Here is a 12,185-nt window from a genome sequence, read left to right as displayed (position 1 = left end):
CCCCCTTTTTGCCCAGTTTCCGAGAAAAGCGATGTCAGTGAGTCAGTGAGTGGTAGTGTAGCTTTATATATATATAATTAGTGCCCCAAGTGCAGTTTAATCTAACCAAAAAAATCATTAAAATCTGTTCCGCCGCTTTTAAGTTCTGAGTTGAATAACACTTATGCAACTAGCATAGTGTTATCAGGTGAATTTGGAGAAAATCGCAAGAAATAGAAACGCTTATGAATGTATTATTATATACCTATTATTATAGTATCTATCTTTCAAAATCGAAGAGGTTGTTTTGTTTTGACCTTTGAGATTTCGTGGCTGGATATTTTAAGCAATCTTCTTTACAGAGAGATTCTTGAAACCAGAGCTCAGGCGGCCAGATATATGCCCAAAACACGTATGACGTTGTAAGTACACATTTTGTATCTATTTCATACTAATGGACAATAATTGAACCTAGATATGTATATATTTAGCAGCAATATCTTTGATGGAATAGAAATACCCCACATAAAATTTAGACATATTTTTATTGAAGACCAGCAAAATTTTCTCTCTGTAGCATATTTGTACGCTCATATGATTGTTACTAACAAATATTTCTTACTAGACGCGCCCCGCGTTTTCACCCGCGTAAGTCCGTATCCTGTAGGATATCGAGATAAAAAATTGTCTATATGTTATTGCAGTTGTCCAGCTGTCTACGTACCAAATTTCATTGCAATCGGTTCAGTAGTTTTTGCGTGAAAGAGCAACAAACACACACACATCCTTACAAACTTTCGCATTTATAATATTAGTAGGATTAGGAAGGATTAGGATAGTAGGATTTTCATACCCACGCCCTCTAGCGTTATTACCAATTAATCTTTTATCATAATTTACACTCTAACTTCTCTCCGCTAAAACTCATAAAACAACTCGTTGCAGTGTATGGAAACCGCGAAATAAAACAACATCGACAACGCAAAATATTCCCGAAACTACGGTTGAAACTGGTGGGGGCGGTAAGTTATAGAAATGAACACCATAATAGATGATGGTGCAGTGCTACCGACTTATCTCTGAGATAAAGGGTGGCGTCACCCTCACTGCAGTGTAACCTTTAGAATAATATGCCTTGCATCACTTTTAGCACCATTCGACATAATATGTCGGTTAAATATTTAACCATCAAAATTAAGAAGTATAACAATAAAACACATAGAGCACTTGAAGTAATCATCAATGGCAATTCAACATCTTTAGATTATAATATTATATATTATCTTTAAATTTTTCGCCCCTTATACAGATAAGTTGGTGGCACTGTAAGACTACTTAAAATGTATTCTGCCATTACCCTGTACATCATATGTTCCTTTATCTCTGTCGTGTAAAGGATATAATTTAAGAAATTATTATAGAGACCATTTTAAAATTTAAATTCGAGTAATATACATTTAATCTAAACCTCTTCAATAGGAAATCTGTAAATATAATTTAGTACTTTTTATTTAATGCAAACGTAGGGGTGGCTCAGTGGTGAGGACCTCGGACTTAAAATCGACAAGACGGGGTTTGAGACTCGGCGAGCATGCAGGAAATAAATAGATTTTTCAATTTATCTGTGCATGTGTAACATCACCACTGTTTAAACGGTAAACGAAAAATAAAGTGAGGAAACCGGCATGTCAAGAATCAAAAATTCAACGACATGTGACATCTGCCAACCTGCGCTTGGTCAGCGTGGTGCATTATAGCCTGAACCCTCATAGGAGGCCTGTGTCCCAGCAGTGGGAACACATGTGGGCTGATGATGATGACAACTCTTTATTTAAGTAATAATATATTACGTTAATGGATAATGTAATTTATTTTATTCTAGTGACGGGAGGTGCTAACGCAGAAGGTGCCACGGGCACAACGGCGGTTGCAGCCTAGTTTAATCATAATATCACATGAAATAAACAATAAAATAGTTGTTTTGATATTAATACCCTTTATAGTTTATTAGCATGATATTTTACAATCAAAGACTGTCGCTTTAAGTGAAATTTTAAAACATTGGAAACAGACATGGGCACTTGCCTTTAACGAAAAACAATGCTGACGTAAATACTGCAGAGAAAAAATGAAATATGGGTAGTCTATCTCTTTCTTTTGTTGAGACCAGCCCACAGGAAGGTTTGTACATCAGTAAAAAAGGTTACGAAACCCTGCGTGAAAGATTAGGCGGTACCTTTGTTTACGCCTGGGGTCGCTTCTGGTTGGACGGACGTTTACAATTACACTAAATTTCTTGGTCTTATGTACAGGTCTTTTATTATGTGGCGCATCAAAAAAAGGTCTAAGCTATTCGATTATTACTGTACCAACGCTGCAAATGTGAAATGATTATTAATTCCAAAATACGAACAATACTCAACAACGTTAAAAATTCATGGCTACCAACTGATAGATTGGTACAAAATTTTAAGACTACGTTTCTTTTAAAAAAATGATAACTATTGTATTTTTAACCGCATTACAACAAACTAGCTGCGCACCGCGGTTTCACCCGCGTAAGTTTGTATCCTGTAGGAATATCGGAATGAAAAGTAGCCTTTATGTTATTCCAGTTGTCCAGCCATCTACGTACCAAATTTTATTGCAATCGATTCAGTAGTTTTTGCGTGAAAGAGCATCAAACACACACACATCCTTACAAACTTTTGCATTTATAATATTAGTAGGATTAGAAGGATAGGAAGAAGGATTATGCGTATTTTGAAACGCAATTGACGTTTGTTATCAATGACAGATGACATGGTATACTTGACGGTAATCGATTAACGATTTCAAAATCCAATGTATAACCTATAAATATTTGATTATTGTTTGTAGTGTTTTATAGATTTTTAAATTTCACGACTGTTATTAAAAAGTATTTCCAAATGGATAACAAACCTTTATACAAGTTTTGTAAGGAACTTGGATGTTGTGACGTGTGCTGTTTTCGATTTATGGGCTATAAAAAGCCTAGTGTTTACATTGATGTTAAGAAATGTGCCGAAAAGGTTTGTTAGTACAAAATAATATATTGTTGTTCTAACATTAGCGTGTGGTTATATATTTGATGCCAATTAAAAACTGAATGGTCATTCGAACAACGAGTTAATAAAACCTTATTATTTTGCTTCTTTTAAAAAAATCGAAACAAAGCTAAAATTTTATGTTGTGTTGTGTTTTTTTTTGCCAAAAACCTTAAGGAAAAAAAATATGATGAGATAATCGTGGATATTATATTGCATCCTTTAAAAGAAATTGATATTTTAAAAATAAAATAAAATTTCTATAGCTAGCATGTTTCATTCAGCACTAGCTGTTTGCCCCGGCTTCGCCCTTGTACATAAATAGCCAATGTGAAGTGTCAGCCACTGTGTGAAACTGCAGCTTCCTAATAGTGAATGAATTCTGAAATTGGTCCAGTAGTTTTTGTGTAAAAACTTTACATTTATATACATGCAAACTTTATTCTCTCATTATAATATTAGTATAATTAATGTATTTTTCTACTCAACATTTGAAAAATGATGGAAACAAAGACTCGTATCTCATATTTCCTTCCTGGCTCTAATACTACTAGTATTTTTCAGTATCTAGATGGCGAACAAAATGATGCATTAAACTGTAGGAATAGCTTAGATGAGTCTAACTTAGAAGATAAGTTAAATGAAGTATCAAACAATATGACTGCTGAGGATATGCAAACAGATATTCAAATAAATGAATCAGAAGGTTGCGTCAAGGAATATTCCGTACAAAATAAGAGGAATTCTGTTACATATAATTGTAAGGAAAGTCCAATATTGCCTCCCTGTAAAAAACGAAAGGTAGATGTGTGCGTGAGCTGTCTTGGTGTGCTGCAGGAAGATTATTGGGAAGATACCATTAGCAGTATCAAGGAAATATTTCAGAAAAAAAGGTACATTGTTAATATAAAATCTATATATATAACGCTAGCTGCGCCCCGCGCTTTCACTCGCACAAGTCCGTATAAAAAGTAATTAACGTGATATGGGGATAGAAGTTGCCTATATGTTATTCCAGTTGTCCAGCTGTCTATGTATCAAATTACATTGCAATCAGTTCAGTAGTTTTTGCGTGAAAGAGCAACAAACACACACACATCCTTAAAAAATTTCGCATATTCCTACGGGATACAGACTTACGCGGGTGAAACTGCGGGGCGCAGCCAGTATTAGATATTTTCAATTTTGTAAATTAGTAAGAACAATCTTCCTTTTCCAGATATGAATGTGAAACGTACACCTGTGGCTTATCTGCACCAATATCGACGATACTCCGTGAGAGTATAATCGCATTAAAAATTAAAGACACGTTCCCGGATTATGACCCAAGTATGTTACTTCTTACCTCATAGGAGGCCTGTGTCCCAGCAGTGGGAACATGTATGGGCTGATGATGATATGTTGCTTCTAAAGTTCTCAAATTCGGACATTTTATCGTTTTGCTAATATATTAATGATGATTAATAATGAAATAATATTAAACCTTTTCTTTACATAACGTCATATATGTTTTTTATAATGTCATTGCGGATAACTGAGCTGGCGGTTCGCCTGATGGTAAGCGATCACCACCGCCCGTGAACAGAGCAGAGGTAGTGCCTTTGCGAATGCGCTGCCCGCTTGTAAGGGGAAAGGGGAAAAGGAAAGGATTGACTGGATAGTAGGAATGGATTGGGACGGGTGAGGAGAAGGACACGGGCCTCCGGCTCCCCACTCGCTAGACGAAACATAGTAGCATGCCACTATGTCACGCTGGTCTTATAAGGAAGTTTGTGTGATACTTCCTGGCCCAATTCGTGCCGAAACGTGCTAAAATGCGAATTCGTACTGAAACAAATAATAACAGTTGAAAAACCATAGAGTTATATTTGAGGAGGTTCTCACTTTGCCTGTATGTTTTTTTGTGTTTGTTTATCATAACTTCCGACTAGGTGAAATGATTTTGATGATGCCTTATTTCGTGTGGGCGTATTTCAATATGGTCTGATTGTCCCCTTCGAATGATGGTTTCAGTTTTTATTAAAAGTAATTATAACAACAAACTGTTTAGCAGTTTAGCGGAATTTTTGTTAAAACAAACTTATATTGTACTAGCGGTCCGCCCCGGCTTCGCCTTTGGTACATATATAGCTTATAGCCTTCCTCAATAAATGGGCTATGTAACACTGAAAGAATTTTTCAAATTGGACCAGTAGTTCATGAGATTAGTGCGTTCAACTAAACAATCAAACTCTTCAGCTATATAATATTAGTACAGATAATATATAAATAGATTAATTAAAAAATTCATGAACAAATTGAATCTCTTTCAGATACAATTACCCCGTTAAAAGATGCATGGAAGATGACATTCAGAGAGAGGGTAGCGGTCAATATAGATAAGATGTTCAATATGGACTCACCACTTCTCATAACCGTGCATTTAGATTATCCTGATGATTTACAGGTAATTTTTTTTATGTCACAGCCGGCAATGGAGCTGGTGGGACGCCAGATGGTAAGCGCTACCACCGGCCATGAACATTTAGAGAGGCATAAGGTCCAATTGCAGACCTTACGCCTCTACAAATGGATTGCCGACTTTAAATTGTTAAGGGATTAAGAAAGAATTGGCGAGAGGAATAAAAGAAAGGGCCGGGAAAGGGAAGGAAATGGATATGGGCCTCCGGCTCCTCCATTCATTGAATGATACACAGCAGAATGCTATTTCACATATAATTATTAATTTAAATATAATTTCCTCACGTATACTCTGTATAAGAGCACACGTGCGACAACTTATTTACTATTAACTGAAGCGTGTTTTTTCATTTTATTTATTATCAATGTTTATTACTGCTAAGGGTGCGCTGTCTGTCTGTCTGTCTGTCTGTCAGTCTGATATTGATTTTTTTGTATTTATTTTTTAGGAATTGGAAATTCTTAAAAGGGTGTCGTCGGATCTATTTAAATCGCGCAGCAAACAGAAGAGACGCTTCCCCACTGAGTTCACAAGACAATCCGTGGAGCAGGTGATGTATTGTGAAAAAAAAAATTTAGATTCAATAAAAAAAATAGTAAAAATATTATATATTTATTCAACACATTTAAATAAGGAAGACACATTTATTAGGTTACATAGGCGGCTTTATCGCTTATGAGCGATCTCTACCAGGCAAACTATGGATAGGATTTCTTATAATTTAAGAGAATGTGGTGTTTAAATCGATCACGAGAATTAAATAAAAAAAAAATAATAACCGCTTTATGAGAATTGGCGGGGAAAGTTTTTAGAAATGTATGGATGTTTGTTACTCATTCACGCAAAAACAGCTGATCGTATCTGTATGAAACTTAGTACAGAGATAGATTATAGTCTGGAGAAGCTCATAGGATACAGACATACATACCGACTTTAAATTGTCATTTTTTGTTCCGATATTCCTACGGGATACGGACTTACGCGTGTGAAACCGCGGGGCGCAGCTAGTATTATTCTAAATCTTATACTAAGGTGACGATGATGACTCATTCAGACTTCATTTCAGAGATAACTCTGTGGCACTCTATAACCACTTTATATCTTGTATAAAATTCCCGTGGTCAATTTTAGTTATCAAACTACTCCGAAACGGCTGGACCGATTCTTATGATATTTTGTGTTACATATCGGGTATGTCTGAGAATCGGCTAACATCTATTTTTCATACACCTAAATGATAAGAGTAAGGCCGAACAGCTTTTGCCGGATCAGCTAATTTTTTATATAATTTTAAATCATGGCAACACCACAGGCGTTAGAGAACGCGACGCTGGCAACATTGTCCGCATGCGGCGCCAGCCTCGAAGCGCACGAGCATGCGCAGTGCGTGAGCGTTGTGTGTGCGCACGCGCCGGCCTACTTGGCGGGGAGGTGAGGGCTCCGATCTCTTCTCCCCCTTCTCTCTCTTCTCTCTCTTTCTCTTGTATGAAAATGCTTTTATCAGCTTCACCCAGCTAGTTAATTTATTTAGTAAAAAAAACTGAGACAATGAATTTAGCCTATTATTTTTCGATTTTTTAAATGTCCATTAGTCGAAGTACATATATAAATTACATATTATTAGTTTTTTTTAATTATTTATTAGCTTCACCTGTATGTTTGTATGTGACAATACAATAGTTTCATGAGTTTATCTTATTATCCTGATTAGGATCGTCGGGATTCAATAATTTCCTTACGTATAATCTGTATAAGAGCAAGTGAGACAAATTACTAGATTCTATAATTGTTTTTTAAACATTTATTATTTTAAGTTTTTTATGTTTTACATTTGTAATTGTAAAAATAATCCAATTTTAACGAATTGAAGTAGATATCGAGATTTTTTTTATTTATTAATATTTTTTCGTTTTTTATTTGCGGGTAGTTGCGCTTTTAACATATAACTGTTATTTATTTTTGTAAGGTACATAAAATTAAGCAGAAACCTGCCGCAATCGCCGTGGGTGTTGGACGGTAGGAGAGTCCTACCAACTTCGGTGCAGGAAATTATATTCGGGCCTTTAGCTAAGTTATTTAAGTGAGTATTAAGCAATTAAGACAAGCAAGTAACCCTGCGGACGCATCATTCGTAATAAGATTTCTTTTATTTCGGTGTTTTGGATTTTTTATCCGATGTTAAAAAAATGATGAAGATCGTTTCAAGTGTACTTTGTACAAAAATCTGTTAGCTTAAATTAGTGAATCTTTTGATATTTCGTACATTTTATTATTAACTAGCTGCACCCCGCGGTTTCACCCGCGTAAGTCCGTATCCCGTAGGAATATCGAGATAAAAAGTTGTCTATATATTATTCCAGTTGTCCAGCGTACCAAATTTCATTGCAATCGGTTCAGTAATTTTTGCGTGAAAGAGCAACAAACACACACACATCCTTACAAACTTTTGCATTTATAATATTATAATTAATTAATTATTAATATCATGACATTAGTTGTATTGCAATTATGACGTGAATTTGTGGCATTTTTTTAATCAAAATAGATGAGGATTTTTTATTTAATGGAATATTTCTCTCTGTCTCTATATATATAGAAAGAGATAGACAGATATATACTCCGAATAGACTCGTGTCTTTTTGTCAAACTGAAAAAAAAAATAATTTAGGATAAAAATATATTACAATATATAATACAATTTCAGTTTCTCGGAAACGGAAGTGGAAAGTCGGTTGAAATTCATCGCGGCGGGTCGGGAGGACGTCGACGTGCGGTGCCTCGGAGAGGGGAGGCCGTTCGCTATCGAGGTAATGTCATCATCATCATCACCACCACCATCACCATCACCACCACCATCACCATCACCATCACCATCATCATCATCATCACCATCACCATTATATAAAATTTTTATTTAGTAAACAAAAAAAAGTTTTTATTGTTATTGATTATGGCGAATTTACGCAATCCATCTGGAACTTATTACACGACTGTCAGAAGAGGTGTAATGTTTTAGATTACATTTATGGCTATGCTATTGCGTCGTTGCATTTCTCAGTGTGTGAGTTTATTTGTCCAAATATATTACAAGTGTTAAATAGCCCATTCCCTCATCCCTTTCTCCTATCACTTGCTGTTATACAGAGTATATATAAGTAATTATTTAAACCTGTTATTCTTATCAGGTTAATAAGATAAACTCATGAAACTATTGTATTGTCACCGATCCGCGATAAGTGTACAGAGTTTGAATTCAATCTGTCCGTTTGAAGTGGGTCAGAATCGGGTCTAAAGCCGTCGGTTACATACATACAGGTGAAGCTGATAAAAGCGTGTGAAAAAATTTTGATTTTTTATGTAAATGTCTGATTTTAATTTTTAGTTTTATAGCATTGAAATGCTTTATAAATGAGAAATTTTGAAAGAATAGAAAAAAATTTTTACCTAGAAAAAATCCTGCCTCGTGATCAAATTTTTTCTATTCTTTCAAAATTTCTCAAATGTCTGATTTTTTTTAGTAAATTTTCAGATATCTGATCCTTTGAGGCAATTGAAGTTAGAGGAATTGCAACTAGCGTGTGAGGAAGTTAGTAAAAGCGGCGATGTGGTTGTTAAGTCGTTAACTTATGTTAGCAGGTGAGTGAAGTGAACCTTATTGTGTTGGTGTTAAGGTTCGTTTTTGTTTGGTTTTATACAGACCGAGAATTTTTTAGAGTTGGTTAAAATGAAGCTTAGTGGTATGTTTTTAGAGTATGTTTTTGTTTATTTATGATTTTGTGGCAATTTCTTTAAGTTTTAGTTGAATTGAACCGTATTTCTATGGTGTTAGAGACTATTTCAGTTTTGAAATTTATTAATGTCTGTAAATTATTAGTTTTTAATTTGAGAAGATATTGATTAATTGTTAGTTCATTTTTTTATCGATTTTTATAACGATTCTTACGTATGTGATTGATTTATTGCAAAAATGCACCTTATCTACTGGAGTTTAGGTGCATTTTTGCATACATTTTAATCAAATACTTAAACAGTTCACTATTTATTTCCAGAGATGATTTAGCGCAGCTAAAGAAAGGGGAAGAGACGAAATGCAAGACGTACGAGGCGCTGTGTGTTAAATTAACTCACTCGAAGTTTGATGATGTAAGCTTGTATGAAAAATTATGAAAAGAAATATTTTTTTTTTAGTAAATAGTAGATGTGGACTGAGGGAAGAGAGGCCTTTGCCCAGCAGTGGGACAGTCATGGCTGATTAAAAAAATAGGAGATTTTTTATGAAGAAATACATTGATTCATAGATCAAAAAACTTAATTCCATACATAATATGTTACTGTTTTCTAAGACTCATTATAATTAGTAGAGTATCTTACTAATATTATTAATGCGAAAGTTTGCAAGGATGTGTGTGTGTTTGTTGCTCTTTCACGCAAAAACTACTGAACCGATTGCAATGAAATTTAGTACATAGACAGCTGGAGAACTGTAATAACATATAGGCAACTTTTTATCCCGATATTCCTACCGTGAAACCGCGGGGCGCAGCTAGTAATACAAATAAAAGAAAACACCACTGCTCTGTACTATGTTAAGATAATAATAATGTTATATCATGCTTACAGGCAAATAAAGTTTAATTAATTCAAAGGATCATAATCAGGATAAATGTATCCTATCACCCAAGTCAGCTCATACCCTGTCGGTTTACCAAATTTCATAAAAATTCAGTAGTTTCAGCGTGATTTACGGACAAACATCCAAACACATTTATATATATCAACGGATTTTCAGGACGCGACAGGCGCCGTGAAAATAACAGAGAAAGACATAAACTTCATAAACACGTATCGCAACACGGAGCTGACCGACTGCGCCCGAGTGAATATAACCCAGAAGACGCCGATACGCGTGCTGCATCGCCGCCCGCTGCTGAACCGCTCCCGGCAAGTGTTGGAGCTGAGCGCCAGGCCTGTGCCCGGTGAGTTGGGACTGGGCTGGTCGTGGGTTTGGGTAGGGTGAATGAGTGGATGAACGGAATGAACGAATGTATGATGTGAACGAATGAATGAAATGAACGAATGAATGAAATGAACGAATGAACGAATGAATGAAATGAACGAAGGAATGAAATGAGCGAATTAATGAAATGAACGAATAAATGAAATGAGCGAATGAATGAAATGAACGAATAAATTAAATGAATGAAAGAATGTATGAAATAAATGAGTGAAGATTTTTATTGCGTTACAAAAAGCATGATCTGAAGCAAATAGCAAACTGAACTAAATCATTCATACAATTAAACTTCTTGTTGAATGAATGAATGTAAATTGTTGTATGAATGTTTATTGTGAACTGTTGAATGAATGAATGAAAAAACTTCTCTACAGAGAAGGGCCGGCTAGAAACTCTGTAATATTGTTTTTTAAATAACTATAATAACTATTTTTTTTTATAAAACTAACTTAAGTGGACTTCTCATTTTAGGTTCGGAAACCTAAAAACTAACTACACTTAGCATTCAATTTTATTTCTTGTTTATCTGTAGCAATTACCGGTCATAATAATCCTTCTAATATTATAAACGCGAAAGTTTTTAAGTATGGATGGATGGATGTTTATTACACTTTCAAACAAAAACTACTGAACCGATATAATGAGATTTGGTACGTCGATAGCTGGACAATTGGAATAACACACAGACAACTTTTATCCCGATATTTCTAAGGGATACAGACTTACACGGGTGAAACCACGGGGCGCATGTAGTTTTTTCATATAATAAAAACATTTATGCACATTGAATACATAAAAATAAAAATTCAAAGTGGATATACAACATACATCGGGCACCAGCTAGTGTTAAAAAAATTAAAAGATTTTACTGAAAAAAAATTTCAGAACACCCGCATCTATTTCTCCTGCACATAGTGACGTCAGCGGGGACATATGTAAAGGAGTGGATTCACGGGGAGTTGGCGAGGAGCAGGCCGTCTCTCTCGCACCTGTTGGCGGCGGATATAGACTTGCTCGCTCTAGACGTGACCAAAGTGCATTTGGACTGGCCGCCGACACGTTGTGAATAAATTATTTGAAAATGGAATGTGTTTTATTTTCCCGCCTTTTTATATCCAAAGGGTTAGGGATTACTAAGACTTCACTGTCTGTCTGTTTATCTATCACCAAGCTGTATCTCATGAATCATAATAGAGTTCTTAGAGTTTCTAGTTTTTCTGTTGCCATTATGATAAGAAAAAATTGAGGTTAAGCAACGGTTGGCACCATCATAAATTGGATGGGCGAGTAATTTTGTTGCGTTTAGCTTATTTATACGAAACTTGACCAATTAGAGAATTTTTAAATTAATAATAATAGTGTGATCATTTTTTATATTATTAGTAATATTAGTATATAGTAGAAAGTAATAGTGTTTGTTGGTTTGGTTGATATCTATCTTTGATCTCTACGTACTAGCGTCTATATGTAACACGGGCGAAGCCGGGGGGGACCGCTAGTTCTGTATAGAATAAAGCTAAGCTTGCATAAATGTTATTAGTAATGATCTTAGATACAAAATAAAAGAAAATATTTAAATAATCACGCTTTAATACTTATGTCATTGGAATGTCCATTTCACCCATAAGTTACAAACATAAACGAGTTATATCTTAACCCTCAA

At 35.0% G+C, this 12,185-nt stretch overlaps 2 protein-coding genes across 2 annotated transcripts in view; both read left to right on the top strand.

The window, feature by feature from the left end:
• Nucleotides 1-405, top strand: part of LOC119838066 — a 6,595-nt gene extending 6,190 nt beyond the window's left edge. The window contains exon 5 of the mRNA XM_038363874.1: nt 342-405. Within this exon, the coding sequence (XP_038219802.1) occupies nt 342-405 (64 nt within the window). The remainder of the gene's footprint in view (nt 1-341) is intronic.
• Nucleotides 406-2,843: 2,438 nt separating this feature from the next.
• Nucleotides 2,844-11,606, top strand: LOC119838222 (putative tRNA pseudouridine synthase Pus10). Its single transcript, XM_038364074.1, has 12 exons — nt 2,844-3,032; nt 3,612-3,940; nt 4,267-4,376; nt 5,360-5,493; nt 5,957-6,058; nt 6,821-6,939; nt 7,475-7,588; nt 8,213-8,315; nt 9,038-9,144; nt 9,558-9,651; nt 10,298-10,484; nt 11,408-11,606. Exons 1-12 carry the CDS (start codon nt 2,910-2,912, stop codon nt 11,590-11,592), a joined length of 1,707 nt encoding a protein of 568 aa, XP_038220002.1. The 5' UTR covers nt 2,844-2,909; the 3' UTR covers nt 11,593-11,606.
• Nucleotides 11,607-12,185: the final 579 nt, after the last annotated feature.

This window comes from Zerene cesonia, unplaced genomic scaffold (genome assembly GCF_012273895.1).
Source record: "Zerene cesonia ecotype Mississippi unplaced genomic scaffold, Zerene_cesonia_1.1 Zces_u001, whole genome shotgun sequence".
Lineage (NCBI taxonomy): Eukaryota > Metazoa > Arthropoda > Insecta > Lepidoptera > Pieridae > Zerene > Zerene cesonia.
This window is presented reverse-complemented; position numbering and strand designations above follow the sequence as displayed.